At 37.4% G+C, this 19,787-nt stretch overlaps 3 protein-coding genes across 4 annotated transcripts; 1 reads left to right on the top strand and 2 right to left on the bottom strand.

Annotated features, from left to right (window-relative positions):
• Positions 1 to 41: 41 nt before the first annotated feature.
• LOC137583477 (peptide transporter family 1-like) lies at positions 42 to 1,243 on the bottom strand. The gene is made up of 3 exons (XM_068298527.1): positions 1,181 to 1,243; positions 847 to 1,051; positions 42 to 775 (listed from the first exon to the last, which is right to left on the bottom strand). Exons 1-3 carry the CDS (start codon positions 1,241 to 1,243, stop codon positions 42 to 44), a joined length of 1,002 nt encoding a protein of 333 aa, XP_068154628.1.
• A 118-nt stretch (positions 1,244 to 1,361) lies between these two features.
• Positions 1,362 to 8,415, bottom strand: LOC137571892 (peptide transporter family 1). Its single transcript, XM_068283584.1, has 7 exons — positions 8,179 to 8,415; positions 7,803 to 7,909; positions 4,135 to 4,364; positions 4,001 to 4,099; positions 3,863 to 3,941; positions 2,782 to 3,785; positions 1,362 to 2,622 (listed from the first exon to the last, which is right to left on the bottom strand). The coding sequence occupies exons 2-7, from the start codon at positions 7,819 to 7,821 to the stop codon at positions 1,615 to 1,617; spliced, it is 2,439 nt and encodes an 812-aa protein (XP_068139685.1). The 5' UTR covers positions 7,822 to 7,909; positions 8,179 to 8,415; the 3' UTR covers positions 1,362 to 1,614.
• Positions 8,416 to 11,909: 3,494 nt separating this feature from the next.
• Positions 11,910 to 16,765, top strand: yin. 2 transcript variants are annotated; one of them, XM_068283582.1, is made up of 5 exons: positions 11,910 to 12,385; positions 14,198 to 14,279; positions 14,385 to 14,613; positions 14,683 to 16,033; positions 16,104 to 16,765. In XM_068283582.1, the coding sequence occupies exons 1-5, from the start codon at positions 12,314 to 12,316 to the stop codon at positions 16,596 to 16,598; spliced, it is 2,229 nt and encodes a 742-aa protein (XP_068139683.1). In that variant the 5' UTR covers positions 11,910 to 12,313; the 3' UTR covers positions 16,599 to 16,765. The 2 variants fall into 2 exon arrangements, with proteins under 2 accessions (XP_068139683.1, XP_068139684.1); XM_068283583.1 differs by lacking the exon at positions 11,910 to 12,385 and adding an exon at positions 13,705 to 13,761.
• The last annotated feature ends 3,022 nt before the right edge of the window (positions 16,766 to 19,787 follow it).

Genomic DNA, 19,787 nt, shown 5'->3' with positions numbered 1-19,787 from the left:
TATAATCCATACTGATAAAAAACGAGGCATTGTTATATTTTTTAGTCCAACTTATCTTCGTCATGCCGTCGACCATGAGCACTGCTCTCTTGGCCATTATTTGGTATATAGAAAAAGGCTACCCACATGAATATTAACATATCCACAAACATAAGACCAGCAAATAAGAAAAACTCGTTAGCCTGTGATTGAAAGAACTTCAGCTCGGCCACAATCACAACAATGACATTGCCAAAGGCCACCGTCAGCAGCCAGCAAGCCTGCAGTACCGACTTCATACTGGCAGGAGCCTCGGAATAGGAAAACTCCAGCCCGGTTACCGAGAACATAACCTCACCCAGTGACATAATCACATACTGTGGTACCAACCAGAGCATACTTATGGAATTCGGTTGGGTAACCTCGAACATGCTTGCCACATATCCATTCTGCCCAGAACCAATCACTAAAGAGTATACACCGCCTGGTCGGAGATTCACTTGGGCCACTTGATACTCGCCGACGGTTATCTCATATTGAACTGTGCTCAATTCATACAATTCATGATTTCGTGCCTGTATTTCGAGAGCTGTGTTGGATGTCTTCACCTCTGTCCATACGATCTTTGTGGTGGCCAATAAATTAGCCAGCGTCCGGACATGGGCTAAGGATTTGTTTGATTTTTGTATATCATCCTCGTACCAATATTTACCAATTATCTGATTGGGTCGAAGAAACAATGTATGAGCCTTGGCCTCATAGAGCTGCTGGGTGCCCCCATCCAATTGGCGACAGCCTAACAAGCAATTAAATATGAAGTAAGAAGGAGGAGGAGGAGGATGAGGAAGAGGAAGAGGAACCACTCACCTTCGGTTAAGGTTTCAATGCTATAGGTAAGTGTGTATGTCCCATTAATAGTATCTATACTGCCACTATAATAAAAGTCCAGACCATTCAGTGTGAAATTGTTGCGTGCAGCTAAATTAGTGCTTAGGCGATAGTCACAATCGGGAATACCGTTAAAGATACGGAATTGTGTGTTACCCGCTGATGCTATAACCGGATAAGTGCGCTGTAAGGAGCGAGCTAATGACTGCTTATTTCTTGTTGATAGGGGAATGCAAGCGTTACATAGCCGGAAATCAGAAAATAGTTTGTCTAACTCTACACAAGACTCGAGCTAGAATCAGTTGAGAATTACAACTGCATAAAGTAAGAAATATCTTTCAAACAGTTTCTGTATCGTTTGCATTCCCGTTTGCATTTTAATACTGGTTTCGTTTCATTTTCGTTTTTAAGTACCTTATTGGCTATTACATTACCCGAGCATATCAAAATGTGCACAAAAGCATAGTTTAGGGGGCAAAAGATTAGGCAAAGAGTTTAGTATAAAGATTATATTTTATTCAGTAGATTAACTAGAAAGAATGTCTTGTCATATTATAACAACAGTGTCCGAAGCATCCGGACACGTTACTTTTGTGTGTCACACTTCATACTTACATTGTAAAAGGGTGAACAGGGTATGGTGGGGTGGGGATGGACATACAAAATGGAAGGTTGTTGGTTTTTTTTTTTTCATTTTTGGCAATAACACATACATCTATGTATAATACACAAGGAAAAAGAGCTTAATTACTCATTGATGTCCTTGCCCTTATTATCCACACCGTTCTCTAGCGGAAGTCTGGCAGTATCATCATTGCTGCCGCTATCATTTAGTGCCAGCGGCTTTTCGGCTTCATCGACAGTTTTATTTGGATCATTGGGCTTATAGGCATAAGCCATGAACATAAAGAGCAGCATATCGGCGAACATAAGACCAGCGAATAAGAAGAACTCAGAGGCTTGGGAATCAAAGATGGCAGCTTCAGCAATAATTACGACAATGACATTGCCAAAGGCAACGGTGAGCAGCCAACAGGCCTGCAGGACTGACTTCATGCTAGGCGGTGCCTGGGCATATGAGAACTCCAAACCGGTCACCGAGAACATCACCTCGCCGAGTGTCATAATCACATACTGGGGAATTAGCCATAATATGTTCATGGAGTTTGGTTCAGTGATCTCATGGAGGTAGCCCGAATAGCCAGCTACGGCATTTCCACTCACTATCAGAGTGTATACACCGCCTGTGTGAATTCTGTAGGTGTCTACTAGCTGATCGTCAACAAGTACATCGTATGTGGTGGATGTCAATCGTTCGAGCAGTGTTTCGTTTGCATAGTCATTGTAGCCGACCACACCTTTTGTAGTTCTCCAGATAATCTTACTTGTGGGTTCAATATTGGCTATATTGCGGACCAATGGATGTCCATCAGATGGTTTATTCGCAAAGTCCTTCTCCCAAAAAGCCGCTCCTGTTTGATTCACAGAATTGAGGATTAACGACCAGGCTGTGGCATCTGTAAGCGTATGGCTGCCAGTGCCGAAATTGTAACAATCCGGATTGGTTGAGCTGATTGTGTATTGCAAATTCACAGAGCCATCGACATAGACATCCTTGTTGGTATAAACCTCATGGGGGCCCACCTCGAAGCTTAGGCCATTCAGTTGTGTCGTTGTGAAGGTGTACGCACAGTTTTCGGCATTGAAAACTCGCAAGTGAACATTCTGGGCTGAAGGTAGGGTGGGATATGTTTTCTAAAAAAACGACCCCAGAACGGAAGAGAGAGAAATCAAGATAGAGAAAGAGCGTGTAAGCAGGAGTGTGCAAGAGAAAGAGAAAAAAGTGAAGGAAAAGTGAAAGAAGTGGTGTGAGAGTGCATAGTGAAGACATATCGCAGTGTATACCAGACTTACCTCAAGACTTAACTCGACCACGCCGGAAATAATGAAGGCCACGCCAGCCAATATTCCACCCATGGTCAATTTCTGTAATGGACGTCGAATGCCAACTAAACTCAATGCCGGATAGAAGGCCACATCGTAGAGAGGAATAAAGACCAGAATGAGCAACGGATTGAGCACTTGCAATTGATCGGGCTTAATGTCCCATGATCCCATGTCACCGTCCATACGCGTTGCCTGGAAGGTCCAACGTGAGCCCTGTTGATCGAACAATGCCCAGAACACGGGCAATGGCAAATAAAGGAACAGCACACGCATCAACACTTTCACATCATCGATTAGCTGACGATCATGTTTCTTGTCTGCATAGTCTAGCCAATGTTCCCGGGGATTCGTCTTCTTCTCCTTGCACTTGGTCGTCAACGCTGTCCAAATGGTGCTGCACACTAAGACTACCATATTGCCTGCTGGTGGCTTGATCTTATACAAGGGACGACCCAGAACGAATATGATCACCGAAATGATCATCAATATGGCTGGCACACCAAAGGCCAAGGGATAACAGTTGATGTCATCGAAACAGGATACATCTTCACGTAAAATTGGCGTCACCGAAGTCGAAATCAATGAGCCAGCATTGATTGCGAAATAGAAGAGCGAAAAGAACGATGTGATTTGTTTCACCTGTTCTGGTACCTTGAATTGATCGCCACCAAAGGCGGAGACACATGGTTTTATGCCACCAGATCCCAGGGCTATCAATGCAAGTCCCAGCATGGTAAATGTCTCCACGGGCAAATTGAGTGGACCAATGGCACCCAGAGTTAGCAAAACCGAACCACAAATGTACACCAATGATAGATATAAAATTGTCTTGAATTTTCCAAGCCAAGAGTCCGAAACTATGGCACCGAATACACAAAGGAAATACACAAACATCGTGAAAACATGGAAAACAACCGTGGCAGTGTCCTCCGGATACTTCAGCACACGACTAAGGAAGAGAACCAAGACAGCTGCAATGAATGAAGTGAAGAGAATTTGTATTTATTTAAGGACATCTCATTTGTATAAAGTAAATTTGACCACTCACTTCGCATGCCATAATAGTTGAAACGTTCACAGAATTCATTGCTGATAATAAAGAACACGGATTTTGGGTATGGATATTTCTAAAAAGACAGTACAATTACTTGACGTTATTGCCATTACGTAGGGATTCGAATTTTACCTTTTGTTGACCCTCTGCTTCCGATTCATTGGCCAAGATATTTGACTCATTTAGATCCTTGCCATTCTGATCGGGATCAATTTTTTCGGAGGTTCCTTTCTGGACTCAACTAGAGCTGTGCTCTTCGTCTGGGCATCGCCATTAACTGGAGGTTCCTTCCTGGACTCAACCAGAGCTGTGCCATTCGTCTGGGCATTGGCATCGATAGGCGCGGCAATAGATTCCACTTCGGGTACTACTACAGGCGGTTCCTGTTGAGGGGCTGCTGCTTCAATGACTGGCTCAGCGATTGGTTGTGCAAGTGCAGTAGCTTCTACAACACTTTGAGGTTCGCTGGTTATATCCGAAGATGCAGCCTTGATTTCTGCAACATAAGAAGAGGAAGAAGAAAAATTGAAGAAATTATTTAATTTGAGATTCAAGAATTAACCTAAGAGCGGCACTATCTCATGCAGCTCTGCCATTGCGATTACTACTGATCTTTTGGAGGCATTTCATCAGGTTGAAATATTATTCACAGACCCTCCCACTATCTCCCCTACCTCCTCCACCGCTATCCATGTTCCTTCTCACTTCAAAAGGTGTGTGAACTTAATGCTCAGCATAAATTAAAACGCATTAGAAAAGCTGTCGTGCTGCTGTCATAAAGTCAACGTCAGAGTCATCAGACATTTACTATAATGATAATACCAGATATAGAAGCCTAGCCCGAAATAGAGATAATCGTACACTGAATTGTCTCGAATGAAATGTGTGTGAATACCTTTTTTAGGTACTTGTATTATGGAAATGGATCAGCGTTTGGAACTCCCGATTGAAGCTCGTGACATTTGACGTTTGTCTTGTAGCCAAACCAGTGGCGTATCCTCGTTGGGTGTGTGGGGGGCGTGGGGGTTTCCATTAATATCCAACGATCCTTCCTTCCCCATATTTGAGAGGAATATCAGACTCTTTCCACCAAAATAAAGAGCTAAATCCTTCATGGAACAAAGACATGAACTGGAAGATCCTTTGCATAGTTTTTGTAACCATTTATCTATCTACATAGATACATATATAGAATGTAATGACGTAACAGGCAACGAGAGGCGTTTTTGACCTCAGATAGAGCCGAATCTTAAGGCCGTTAGGACATTTTCAAATATCCTTTAATTAATTTGATATTAGTTAGCGAAATTTAAAGCCAGCCAGAAAGTCCGTGTCTGGTTTGGTTTTTCAATATATAATATAAAGAGTGTGAAAAAACTAAACTAAGTTAAGGAACTTAATAGCTTTATGTTATTAACTTTAGCAACCATCCTCATTATATTATGAGGGTTAAAAGTAGTTATCTCACTTGGTGCATGGTATACTAAAGTCGATGCGACGACATACTGACTTTATTTTATCTCATTATATACAGCTAAGGCCAGTGGCGGATTTACAGTCATGGTCGGCCTATGCCCTTTACATCGTTATGTCAATAATAACGTATACGCACGGTGTGCCCAACTAAACTAATCTAATTTGGGATAATAGGAAAAAGATTGCCTGAAAACTAAGAACTGAGCCAGCCGCTCGGCTTAATCCAGCACTGTCTAAGGTACAATTGGCGTTTCGTGTAATGTTTGTTGTTGTACATATATCGATGGGTAATCCCAAACGCATTATCGTTGGTTTATCAACCTTTATGACAGCCATTAGGCAATAGTGTACAAACCAACATAACAGCATTCCAACATACCTAATTACTTGCTTTCATATCCGTTCGTTGATGGTTGGTCCGTCCGTCATTTACTCACTCTATCTACATACCCTTAACATTATCAAAACACACTTGATCGACACTTCGATTCAATTCATGGCGGTAAATGTTTGAAGTCTTTGCTAAATGGCAAAGCAAAAAAAACAAAAAAAAAAAAAAAAAAATTCAACAAAATATGTGACCAAAATAAAACATCCACACACTTGTGCCAATCATAATATTAATGAATGAAATGACATACCTATTACTCGATAGTTCAAAATACTTTATAAACTATGTAACTAGGTGATCTAGTTAAACATTACAAACAAAGTATATACTACATACATACGTCAAAGTTTTGTTATGTGTTTAATCTTATCTTATATTATATATACATTTCACCTAGACACACACATACATGCATACAATGTATGTATTCTTTTAAGATATTCTAGAAAATTTGTTTTTTTGAATGAATGAATTTCTTTTTTTTGTTTGCCAAAAACAAAAAACAAAAAAAAAAAAAAGAATCTACTTAGTGCCTTTATTCAGATTATTGCCTTTTTGATATCAGCCGTAAATTTGTCACCTTCGCCCTATATACCTGTAGATATGTATATGCAATTTCCATTCTAGCCTTATCAGAGATTGTCGGCAAACTGTATTTGGTTTGGCTGTGTGTTAACTGATTTACAAGCGATTAAGCCACAAGTCAGTTTATTATCGCCATAACTTAGAGCGAAAGCGAAATAATCGTAAAGATGATGTATATATACATATATATGTATCTGTATGTGTGTGTACATCGTAAACCAATGGAAATAGTAATCTAAAATACCACAAAAACTTTAGAATTTAGGAATTTTACACTTTAAATGCAAAAAAAAAAAAAACTTCTCGACTTCTGTTTAAAAATTCCAGTGTAACTCCATTCAAGAGTTGTTTATATCTCATTGAGACACTTGACACATTTCCTAATATTTGTTTTGTATGATTGATTGTCTTGTTCCTGGTTAATTGGCAGTTGATATTGGTAGTCGCTATTGTGAAAAGGCCAAATACCAGAATGATATGATGTTGCTGGTGGGTAAGGTTGAGTAGGGGGCGGGGGGCTTATCTCCTTTGCTTTTGTCAAAATTCTGCGAATGTCAACTTGATATCGAATTGTCAAGTAATTGCAAATACTTGTTGTCATTTTGGAGGCTAAGTATGCAAGTAACGGCAAAGGTAATGATGTAGCCAAATCAGTGCAATTTGTCAGTCTTAGGGCGTTGGTGGAATACCAAATGAAATAAATTTTGCGATCGCTTTGTATGATTATGCAAATGTTGATTTTGACATTGGTAAAGCCATAGATACATATGTACATATGTATGTATGTAGTATGTATGTGTGTAGGTATATGCAAATCACACAAACTCTCATTGACAAACAGCTTACAATTTTGGTAGTAAGCGACCCCCTAACCTGTCTTTGTTAGTCAGTGACGGATTTACTTTAAAATCGCAATAGATTCGGGCCTAGGGCCCAAACAACACTTATTCTTCTTCAATTCATTTAATTGTAATTCTCAACTGGTTTTGGCATATAAAATGAGATAAAACAATTGCAATTTTAGAGGGTTTTTAGCAAAGTCTATTACCGTAAGATCTGAATAGTTCTTAATACCGATAACCTGCTCATCATTTTGCTGTGCTGTCATACAGTGCGTATGCGTTATTCTTGACTTAATGTTGGAACCATCTGACTGCTAGATCCGACACTGGACGGTTGTGATTATAAATCCGCCATTACTCTTTGGGGGCTTCTACTAAAGGGTACTTCAGAAAGGTATTTCACAGCGATTAGAAAGATAATAGTTATAAGTGAAAGAAACCATAGAACAATGAAAGGTTTCTAGGCGTATGTACATACATACATATATGTATATACCATTTGTTTTTAGAGACTGTTTTATAATCAGCAATTTCTATATAAATCACTTTAAAAAATCATAACTTTAGTTTCTGTCGTTTTTGACATTAAAATTGGAAAAACAAAATAGACTTAATTATACCATAAACAAATTTTAAATACCATTTTCATTGTCCGTCATGTTTTCCGTTTTCCGTTTTTGGTTTTTTGTTTTGGTTGGGGTTTCTAAGCCCGGCTCTGGTGGTTAGCTATATATCCGTCAGGCCTCACTTGAAAATAAACCGAATTTTTGTGTTTGGTGAATTAAAATGCAAATAATGGTAAATATACTTAATAAAAATGTAAAAAAAAAAAACACTTTAACAAAACAAAAAACAAAAAAGGATTTATGAATCACTTTAACGGTCATCGATCGGCGAGACTCGGCCAACGGACTGGACCGGGCCGGACCGGACCAGATACATATGTTTAAGCATTATAGTATTTTCTCTGTTCTGTTTGTTCGTTGCAAGTAATTTGCATTCTGGCTCTCACTCACATTAAGAAAAGCATTGAAGAATATATGTATGTATGTATTTAACAACAATAATAACGACAAGTAGACAGTAGACACTCTACAGGTGAAAAAACTGCGACGAAACGGCGCACACAGACACACACACACACGCACACGCACTACAACGAAAACGAAAGGGGAGAAACGCGCATCCAAGTTCGCCAGCGGTGATCAACAGACTGACTGACTGACTCTGCTGACTGTGACTGTGACTGAGACAGAGACTGCTCTGCGACTGATGTCACAGTCAAGTAACAGCTAGCCGAAGTTGCACTTACCGATGTCGCTGACGACGCGTCGCTGCGACTGCGCGCGTACCTCATATGAAGGAAAACCTATGTCTGTGTGTGTGCGTGTGTGTGTTGTTTGGGGATTGATATGGATGATAAGCCAAAAACCCATTGAACAGTTATCGCAAATTCTGAAGTATTTACGGCCCAGTTTCTGGCTGAGCTAAATAAGCTAGTCGGCCATAATTTATGGCATGTCTATACATGTGTCGGATCATCGTCATCATCTATCATCCTCATCATTGTCTCTGTATGTGTGTGTGTGTGTGTGTGTGTGTTTTTTAGTATCAACATCTATCTATATCCCTATCTAAATTATCTCATCCGCTCTGTCTGAGACTCGCTCTCGACAGGCCCAATCATTTATTAAATGTTTTCGCCTCTCAACTTGCTTATCATCACCTCAAAAAGCAGAAAATGAAAAATATCAAAGAAGCTATCAACGATATTAATATACTCTAAAAACCTTAAATGGGTCGTGTGAAAATTGTGTTGAGGTATGAGCAGGAATAGATCTAGGATCCAAATCCCAGAATGGGGATCAATCCCAGGATGTCTTTAACAGACTATCTCAATCAGATAACCATATCTACTAAGTGGTAATATGAAACAAATATAAGGATTCATTCAGTTTCATTGAGAGATTTAGACGAACAAGTCTATAATGAATCACCTGCTCAATGCCGATCAAGAATACATATACGTACATTGTTTGAAGTCTTCTTTTCTGCACTTTACAAACTTCCTAATAGTTTTCTAATATACCAAGAAGGGTATCAAACACAGATATTGTTTGAACTATTTGTGTTAATCTTGCAGATAAAAACATGAAAGTTAGTTACTTTTGTTTGCTTAACGGAAACTTAGCATTGGACCCTGGTTATGGCTACTGTTACCGACTGTTACTAGGGGATTGTAAATTAAAAGTTTCTTATAAATTTAATGCGACCTCCGTACGATCTGTTAAACAAGCCGATCTAGCCTAGTCTTAGTACCCACAAACCAACAAAAAAAAAAAAAACTAATCGTGCTGATTGGTTCATTTCTTGTTTCTATTTCTTTTTATTGTCTTAATCGCCGTTGTCGCATTTGTCGATAACTGCAAATAGTATTTATGATTACCCTATAATTATAACCATATAGTCCACAAGCAGGTACACATGTATATATGTACATATGTATGTATGTTAGTCGTGGTATATGTAGGTACATTGTTATTGCCATTTGGAGCGATAAATAACAGATTACAAACATATGTATTGCTGTAGTTGGTGTTGTTGTTGTTTGGGTTATGCCATTTCTTCTTTCTCAGTGCTTTCGATTTTTATGACTTGTCATTTGCTAAGCTATACAGCAACAACAACAACTAAAAATGTGAGTAACTTGACTTGACACTTTTATTGCAATTGCTTGATTATATGATTGAGATTGGGTAACACTTAATTAAAACTATTACAAGTGATTGCATGTTAAAGATACATTTATTAACTATATATATACATACATACATATGTATATAGATGTACATGTATAGAGTTCATAAGTCAATTGATTGATACATTTCTCATTACATTGAATCCTGGATATTCCCGCTACGTTTTTCTAACCTCTAAATTAGATCGTTTAGCCGATCAGTTGATCAGGTGACAACAAATTCACAGTGATTAGATGAAACTGATGTAGATATGTATGTATGTACATACATACATACACACACCTAAATAAAATAGATTAGCTGGCAGGCTAAAACGCACTTTGCCTCATCAGGTTTAGGTAACAGGGCTATAAATAAAAAACCGAAAACTGAAAATGTTTAGATATTGATATTGGGCCATGGCTCAGACATCATTAGACCTACATACAAACATATATAGTAATGCATGAATTGTGCTCTTAAGTACCCAATACTCGAGTCTATTGAGAATGATGATGATTTTTGGTCAATTTTGCTGCGTCAGTCATTGCAATCGACCATAGACCATCGCCCATCGCCCCATTGACAATATGTGTTATCTTGATATAGACAACTTCACTGATAACAGAGTGTGCATAGTTTGTTTACTCTCTGAATTGAAATTATGATTGGGTGCTAGTCTACAAATAAGTATACATATGTACATGATCTCTTAGAGTAGTTTGTCAATAATAATTGTGAGAATTACAATGTATCTGAGTTTGAAGTCACAACATTTAACGAATTCCAGACGCAATCCACGATCTGTTCGCTCTCCACAGTCGTGCTATAACTCCGATATAGACAATCAATGTAAGTTAACAGAGTGTCTAATTTTCACTATATAATAATAATAATAAATATACTTCATGCAGTGTTTGGTATTCCCCTTCTTAATGGTGTTGGTCATGATAACTATAATAATAGAGATAATCGTCGACGCCTTTACGGCGGTTTAGATGGAACAGATCATCGTCATCATCATGATGATGATGATGCAAAATCTGAGATCTATGAAAGCAGTTCTTCTGATCAAACTAAAAGGGTAAGTATATATATATATGGCTAGTTAGATAATTGTTTTAATCGGCTGCTAACTGTGTGTTATTATGAAAAACCAAGCAATAAGGTCTATAAATTTTTCATTGATTCATAACACTGATAACTGAAAGAAAATTGCTATTATTTATAACACTATTAAACTTTTAAATAGAAATCAAAAATTATTTACTTTTTGAAGAAAAGACGTAAAGAAAGTTTATACATACATATGTATGTGTGCGTGTGTGTGTGTATCTAATTTATGTAACTGCAGTTATTGAGATTGTGTAAATATTGATGTAATGAAAAAGTGCATTAGACTTGTATTTATAAACATTAGAGCAAAAGGTTCACGTTGCAGCATTCTTTGGAGATAAGTTAACTATTGATAAGTAAAACAATTACATACATACATGCATACGTATTTATATTACAATAAACTTACTTATTTCAAGGCATATGTATGCAATGCAATGCAAATCTGGCAAGTGCAAAAAACCACACATTAATCATTCAAAATAGTTACATCTGTACATCACTCATAGTATGTATGTATGTATGTATGTGTGTATGAATGGCTTAGTCGTAGCTAAACAATTTTTGTGACTTGTTGATGAGTGGGTGTGCAGTCAGCATTGAACTTGAGAGTCAAAGCTCCAGCTTGAGGCAGCGGCAGAAGCTAAAGCAGAGGCAGAGGTCGAGGCAGAAGTTTGTGGTTTGGGTAAAACTAAGTCTAAGCTTCACTCTCTACATACAAATGTATAATATGGTGAGAGTAAGAGTGTGTGAAGAGAGAGAGAGAGATCATCCACAAAAAAACGAGAGTCAAAGCTTCATTTAGTTGAAGGCCCACCCTCTCTCCCCTGCCCATCTTCTCCTCTTCCGTTCACTAATCTCATTTTCGTGCTTGCTGCATTCTGTTGTTACGACAAAAAAAAAAAACCATTTGATTTAATTTCTTTCTCTCAATATTTGGTTTTCGTTTCTTTCGGTTCTTGCTTGTCAAAACTTGCTTTAAAAGCGCAGCTTGCATTGTGGAGAAAAACATTTATCGTCCGGCAATCGTGTTGTTCATACACCCTCCCCCCCCCAAGGGCGTCTATGTACCTGCCCGGCGAAACAATTTTACCTGTTTTTTTTTGTTTTAAACTTTAATTTTGTGATTTAATTTTATTTTTGTAATTTCTGTGATTGTTGTGCGTGCATTTTCGGCAATTTTCGGGCATTCCAAAGTGTGCATATATATTTTTATTTTGGTCTTGTATGTAACTTATTTAGTTACCGTTATGTGCATGGCATTACACTAATTGTTCAAGTACACACACATACAAATATGGCAAAAGATAACGGTAAGACGCAAAAGGAGCTGACTCACATTGAAATGGATGAAGTGAAACGGGAACAGGTAAGAAGTAAAAGTGGACGAAAGTGAAGAGAAGCAAAAGGAAAGAAAAGAACAAGTGGAACATTTTTTGCGCATTGACCTTGAATAAAATGTGGGACAAATTCTTTTCAGGTCTCTCTCTCTCTCTCTCTCTATCGAAATGATTGATTGCAACAAAACAAAAAACAAGTTTCTGTTGCCCATCAACCAACATCCAACAATGTTAGATCTCTAATACCCTTTACTGAACTTTCTCTCTTAATCTATTAGATGTTTAAAACCTTTTAAATTAAATGAAATTATGATATCATTCATATACGCTAAGTAATCAAGTGTTTTTTGTTTAAATTAATTACATCAATTATCTAATTAAGTTGACTAAATCACTTAATTTAACAATAGTTTTGAGATAAAAGATAATGCATTTATTCTCGATTCATGTAACAACACGTTTCAAATATAAACATGCATATATTGAATATCAACTTGTTCCAATAGAATGTTTATATATACAAATAGTTAGTTACAGGTTTTCAAGTCTCTTGCCATAGTGGTTGGAATCGTTTTGTGTGTGTGTGTGTGTGCGCAAAAGCCTTAACTAATAACTGACCCACTTTCCCATTGGTAAAGAGTCGGGCGGACGGTCATTGGTTAGTGTTATTCACCTTCAACTTAAAGTTTTTTTTTTTTTTTTTTTGAAGGGGGGGACCTCCCGAAACCTGTCCCTCGATCTTCGTTTTCGTCTTCGTCCGTATACTAATAATTTCGATTTATCCATTGTCATACAAATAGGCAACAGGTTGCTTGGTTCAGTTGGGGCAGGGTAGAGGGGTTGTCTAGACAAATGTTAGACAATCGATCCATGTTTACTTTGTTCACACTTTACCGTTCTCTAATGCAGCTTCTCTCTCTTTTTCTCTCACTCATTAGATCTATAGGAGAATATTATTGTTTTTTGTTTTGTTTGCAATATTTTGTTCATATATAATTTGTTCATTTTTTATGTATTTTATACTAGGGCGGACTATTATCTTAAAAAAGTAATAGTTTTTCTTAAAATATCTTCCATAACTAACTAAATTGCTAAGCAAAGCTTTCGTTGTTATAGAGACATTTCAAATGGCCCTATCTTTATAGTCTCTCGTATATTTGTATCTAAATCCGCCCCTGGTCAATGCCAAGACAAGCTACCAGTTGGGTATGAAAATGGCAAGCTTCAAAGCTAGTTCTTAGTTTGAATCCAAACGTTGTCTGGCACATGACCAGATCGGACAGCTCAGAAGACGAAGCGGGGGAGAGAAATCATTACATCCAAATCACTGTCAAGCAAATATTTTAGAATAGTTTGATCAACTATGACCAATGCAATTGGCACAGATAATTGTCAAGCGATGGCGGTAAGAAAAACCCTTAACAATCGGCTTATCAATGAGAAAAAAAAACCCTTAGAAGTGCCATTAAAATCCGAGAACAAAGAATATACCCATTATTATCTTGAATAATAACAATAAAAAACAACATAGTATAGTAACTATATATATATTTCATTAATAACAAACCATTTTTGAATCATTTGCCAAGCCTTGTTTAGATTTTCACTTGTATCATTCATTCTGAATGCTTTAATAGGTATTCTTTGTGGTCGGCTGTAGTGAAAGTCAAAAATTCAGGTGGTCATCTGAATGATATGGCATTCTGTTATTTTTATGGCATTGATAATTCACTCGACAGACTGATTCTACACGTTTCGCGATAAGCAGAAACTAATGAGAAGAAACCTAAAGAAAAAAAACTGTCTGATCATTCCATTTACCTGTTTCCCTTTACCCTTAGAAACCTATTCCATATCCCAAGTCGGTGGCATTCATTATCAGCAATGAGTTTTGCGAAAGGTTTAACTATTATGGCATGCGCAGTAAGTATGAATGATAACAACAAAATGACTATTCAAAAAACCAAAAAATTAAAAAAAAACAGAAATTCAAAACTCAATATTTTTCATATTTTTGTTATATTATAGCAATTTTGGTGTTGTACCTCACCCATAAGCTCGGTTACAATGAGGAAGCTGCCACGGTGCTATTTCACACGTTTACAATGCTCGTCTATATATTCCCACTGGTTGGAGCTCTCATTGCAGATGGTTGGATGGGTAAATACAAAACGATATTGTATTTATCGATAGTTTACAGTATTGGAGCAATGATTGTATCCTTTGGAGCAGTACCATTAGAGGGAATGCCCGTCAAGTGAGATAGATATTTTATAGCCATCTCCACACATTGGGATCAATTATAATGATAATGATTTTCTTGCAGATTGGTAACTATTATCGGGCTTTTATTGATAGCCATGGGCACTGGAGGAATCAAACCATGCGTTTCGGCATTTGGTGGGGATCAATTCATTTTACCCGATCAAAGTGCACAATTGGCCAAGTTTTTTTCGCTGTTCTACTTTGCCATTAATGCCGGATCGATGATCTCAACGACGGTCACGCCCATATTACGAGAAGATGTCCATTGCTTTGGTGAACACGATTGCTTCTCGCTGGCCTTTGGAGTACCAGCCATTTTGATGTTGGTCTCAGTGCTGATCTTTATTGCTGGCAAGAGGCGTTATCGTTGTAATCCAGCGGCTGGCAATATGATTTTCGGTGTATCGCAGTGCATTACGGATGCCTATAAGGGATGGCGTAAGCAACGCAAGGTTGAGCCTTTGCCCCATTTCCTGGATTATGCGGAGCCAACGGTGGGACCCCAAATGGTCTACGAAACGAAATGTTTGGCCAAAATTCTGGTGTTGTATCTACCATTTCCCATTTTTTGGGCCTTATTCGATCAGCAGGGATCAAGATGGACATTCCAAGCAACGCGTATGGATGGAGATGTCTGGGGATATCACATTAAACCCGATCAGATGCAAGTGGTCAATCCGTTGCTTATTCTGGCATTCATTCCGCTGTTTGACTATATCGTTTACCCTCTCCTGAGATTGATAGGCATTAAACGACCTCTGCAGAAGCTTACAATTGGTCTCTTGCTAGCAGCAATGGGTTTTTTCCTCTCTGCCGGATTGGAAATGAAAATGGAAGAAGCTTCGCCACTGTCAGCCCCCACAGAGCCCAACATGGTCCATTTGCGGCTATATAATGGCATGCCCTGTCGCTATGAATTCACCATGAATATAAATGGAACTTCTAAACAGCATTCAATCGAACCGCTTGGCATGTGGTCAGATCTTGCAATACATTTGCCCGAGTCTAAGGAGTACACCTTCAAGGCGGAGTCATCGCAAGCAGGAGAAAAATGTTCTTTACCCATTGAGGGTAAATTACATTTGCAGCCCGGCAAATCTATAAGTTATTATTTCATTGAAAATCACATTGAAGAATTTGCCGATGGCTTGGCAAATATTCACAGTCCAAATAGTGCAACATATCTCAGGATTTTAATTAACACACCCAAAGATGAGGGTCCCATTTTACTCAGGATTCCTGGTTCTAGTTTATCGTCCCGCTCACTCGATAAGCGCAATTTTTCAGAGTTACACAAAGTCAGCCAAGGTTATGGGGAAGTGGATATCAATGGAAATAAGGTGGCCAACTTTGAGACTAAGATTGGAGGCCTATACAGTCTGCTTTTGGGCGGCAATGCTCAAGATGGCTATGTAAGTAAAACTGATAAATCATGTTTTATTTAAATTATAATGAATTCTTGTTTAATTTCTCTGATTACAGCAATTCAAGATGTTTGAAGTTGTCTCTCCCCGATCGATTTCGATACTATGGCAACTGCCACAAATTGTTGTCATGACTGCAGCGGAGATTATGTTCTCGGTAACGGGACTGGAGTTTTCCTTTACCCAGGCACCGGCTAGCATGAAGTCGGTGCTGCAAGCCTGTTGGCTGCTATCGGTGGCCATTGGTAACATGATTGTTGTGGTTATAGCCGAAATTAAATTTGTCGATTCGCAATCGGCTGAATTTGCCTTATTTGCCACTCTAATGTTGGTGGATATGATGATATTTCTATTCTTGGCTCGCAACTATCAGTACGCAAATCACTCTGAGAGCACTGGGAACGAAAGCAATGGACATAACAAAGATGCGGCTAAAGGAGAGCCACAAGTCCATAACCACACTGTGGTCACACCTCGCAAGTCAGCTGGAGCTGAACCCGTATACGGAGCATATCGTAATCATGCCTATGATGACGATCATTCCGAAGCCTAATGGGTATTTCAAATATGTTTTATTTGTTTTGTGTATATATGTGTCCAGAATGTTAATTCAGCGGATCGAATATGTTTTTTATCGAATTTATGTAATAAGATTTTATTTATACTTTTGTACATTTTGTAACTATTTTTGTTAATATATGTAGATTTATTTATTTTAAATCAGTAACTGTTCCCATTTTTAAATTTAAATAGTCTCTGAATGGCGTTGCCATAGCGCCAGAAAATTATTATTGTGTGTGGCGGCCCCCCAGTTGGGGCTGTGTGGGATGTCTGGCAACTCTGCAGGCAAACAAAAATATCTCTTCTAACGGAAAATACGCCACTATGTGTGTTTATTGAACTGCCCTCGTATTTTAAAACGGCATTGCCAGCAGGAAGAAAATATCTACATATGTCCTTAGATACTTTTAATCTACATATGTATATTGAAGACAATTTCTGGGAAAATTTTCAAGGACAGGGCAAAGAAAAGGTCTTGAAAAATAGTCTTTCAGGTAGACAGCTGCATGTCTGAGAAACTGTAAAATAAAGAACCCTTGGCATATTAATAAACCGGATTAGGGGATGCAAATCTGCATGCGTCTACCTGGCAAAAGGCCCCTTGGTCAGAGACGCCGAGTACCCGGGACTGGAACCGAGTCTTCCTCGTTGCAACTTCAGCGAGTCGGTTATCAGTCGAGTAAGAGCATTTCAACTAGCGGGCACGTCCCGAATAGGCAGTGATAGAATTTTCGTTTAATTTTAGCTATAGTGAAAATGTGAATTATTTTTGAAAAAATAAAAAAAAAAAATTGCTGGTAGACCTTGGCAATTTCCAAAAGTTATAAACAAAAGTTAATGTGGAAGAAAATGAAAAGTTCTGCCAACTAATTGCACCTAATTTTCTGTGGTGTCATTTTTTTGTTGAGATGACTCACAAGTCTTGGCGCTGGAAAATTTCGGCATGTATCTGTTGCTCTATGGCGGGACTTAACTTTGCATTTCGAGGTCGAAGCCTGTATATACATATGTACTTATGTATGTATGTATTTATAACGCTTTTTATGGAAAAATTTTCGCAGCTCTGCCAAAATGCATGCAAATAAAAGACTTTTGTTTGGTGCCACACGGGGAAAAAGAAAAACCCAACACGACACGACCACTTGAGAGATGAAGCGTAAAAACATACTTCAAATCGTACAGTGCCAGTGTGTGGTGGCATCACACGAAAGCGAAAGAGATGAAAACGGGCGAGTAAGGCGCTCCTACTCCCACACGTACCGACGAAGAGCTGGGAAAATGTTTGCATTCGAAGCGGAAAGAAGCGAGACGGCTATAGACCAGAGGAATGCAAAGCGAATTAGAAGAGTGAGCGTCACAATGATACATATGTATATGAAAAATAACAACAGTTGTCCCAGTGTGTATAACAGTTGGTTAACCAAAAAGTCCCTCACCACAGGGTGCACTGGGTACATGTCGTTTTTTCTCCAAATACAGAATTGAAGGTGAAATCATTTGTTGTGCGGATAAATTTGTATACAAAATTATTATTTGGCATTATTCTTCTGGAAGTTGTCAAGGTCTGCCCATCCTTTTGAGGAGGGAGAGAATAGGCTGAGTTTTCAAAAGAAATTCAATAGTTCAATTTAAAGTTAGTAAGCTTTCAGTTAAAAATGTTTTAAATGATATTTGCATATTAGATCAAATTTTAGTTTAGTTTAGAACATAATTCACATCAACTCGAGACTAGAACAGGATTTTAAATATTAGTCAACAAAACTTGAAATCAGTTTTATTTTTTGAAAGATTTCCCAGTGTAGATTCGTTTCAGGCGAATGTCATTTCACTCATTATACTCATAATTTCACAATATTCATTCAAAAAAAAAAAAAAAGAAATAAATATTTCACACACACACACACAAACAACAATAACACATCTACTAAAATATTTGAAATCAAATATTTCGAAAAATGGAGCAAAAAAAAAAAAAAAAAAAATATTTTTGAAACGTTTTCCGAAATGTAAAGAAAAGAATTATCGAATTGCGTAGAACCAAAATGGAAACGGAATTTGAAAGTTTAAAAAAAAAGAAACTTTTAGATACTGTTAGAAAAAAAAAAAAAAAAAAGAGCTACTAAAAAAAGTAAAAAAAAAAAAAAAAAAAGTATGTATACAAATACTAACAAATTAAAAAGAAAAAAAAATCTTGCAATTAAACGTTTTACGCAATGCGATAAAAAAAGAAAATACACAAAAAAAAAAAAAAAAAAAAAAAAAGAAAATGCAAGAAAATGTGTGGAAGCGTTATACGCGGTTTCCCCAAATTTTCTAAAGAATTGTATTGGTTTTGTTATACGCCTGAGCCGACTTACAAAAACTCAAATCTATGTATATATCTTTGATTAATGCTAACTACGACTAATGGAAATCGGCTGAGGAATATAAAGAATTAAGATTGGTTTTATTTGCCTACCGATTACAGGTTGAAAATGTATTTAGTAAGCGACTTTAGCCAATCAACAAATTGAGAATAATAAGAAATTTACTTAAATCCCAATCAAAAATGTGTTTTATTTTCAATGGATATGCTAAGCGTAAGTTGTTTATCGTTTGAAGAGTATATAATGTTTCTTAAGTCTTTGGATCCCAAATTTGGCTAAAACGCAGTGTTTGTTAACCTCTCTTTATGAACATTCTTGTAAGATTTCCAATTTTGGCCAAGGTTTGTAATCGCATAGCTAAGGGATTTTGAAAATATTTAAGCAATTTTTCAAGGGAATATTTTGGTTTAAAGTTTTCAAATATGAAAATAAAGACATGATCTTTGAAAATCAGCAAAAAAATAATGTAGCTATAAATTTTTTAAAATTGATTCAATATTTTCAATTTTTCAAAATAATTTTTCACATGCTTTTCTCGATGTCCGGCTTGATATGCGCAAATAAATAATTTATTTAGCCCGAATAAGTATGCAACACTTATTTCTAATGAAGCAGACTGGGAAATTACAAGTCCAAAAAAGTCCTTATTACTCACAATGAGAAATTTTAAGCGCCAGATGAAAGACCTTGTTCATCGGCATTGACTAACTAACATCAGGTCCTTTTGATGTCCTTCGCGTAGTTAGAAAAATAGACTTTTTAGGAAATTGTATGATTTGAAAAGTGTTTTTTTGAACACGTTTATTTAAAGGATA

This window comes from Drosophila tropicalis, unplaced genomic scaffold (assembly GCF_018151085.1).
Source record: "Drosophila tropicalis isolate 14030-0801.00 unplaced genomic scaffold, ASM1815108v1 contig_158, whole genome shotgun sequence".
Taxonomy (NCBI): Eukaryota; Metazoa; Arthropoda; class Insecta; order Diptera; family Drosophilidae; genus Drosophila; species Drosophila tropicalis.
The sequence above is the reverse complement of the archived record's forward strand: the minus strand, read 5'-3'. Positions and strand labels throughout refer to the sequence as shown.

Excerpts from the sequence above, each read along its gene's own strand:
- LOC137583477 (XM_068298527.1), bottom strand. The coding sequence starts at position 1,243 with ATGCAAACGGGAATGCAAACGATACAGAAACTGTTTGAAAGATATTTC. Across the intron at positions 1,052-1,180 it reads ATTTCTTACTTTATGCAGTT|CGCACTTATCCGGTTATAGC; the intron begins GTAATTCTCAAC and ends CGCTCCTTACAG. Across the intron at positions 776-846 it reads CATTGAAACCTTAACCGAAG|GCTGTCGCCAATTGGATGGG; the intron begins GTGAGTGGTTCC and ends ATTGCTTGTTAG.
- LOC137571892 (XM_068283584.1), bottom strand. Across the intron at positions 4,100-4,134 it reads AACCTCCAGTTAATGGCGAT|AAAGGAACCTCCGAAAAAAT; the intron begins GCCCAGACGAAG and ends AGTTGAGTCCAG. Across the intron at positions 3,786-3,862 it reads CAACTATTATGGCATGCGAA|CTGTCTTGGTTCTCTTCCTT; the intron begins GTGAGTGGTCAA and ends CATTCATTGCAG.
- yin (XM_068283582.1), top strand. The coding sequence starts at position 12,314 with ATGGCAAAAGATAACGGTAAGACGCAAAAGGAGCTGACTCACATTGAA. Across the intron at positions 12,386-14,197 it reads ATGAAGTGAAACGGGAACAG|AAACCTATTCCATATCCCAA; the intron begins GTAAGAAGTAAA and ends CTTTACCCTTAG. Across the intron at positions 14,614-14,682 it reads TTAGAGGGAATGCCCGTCAA|ATTGGTAACTATTATCGGGC; the intron begins GTGAGATAGATA and ends ATTTTCTTGCAG.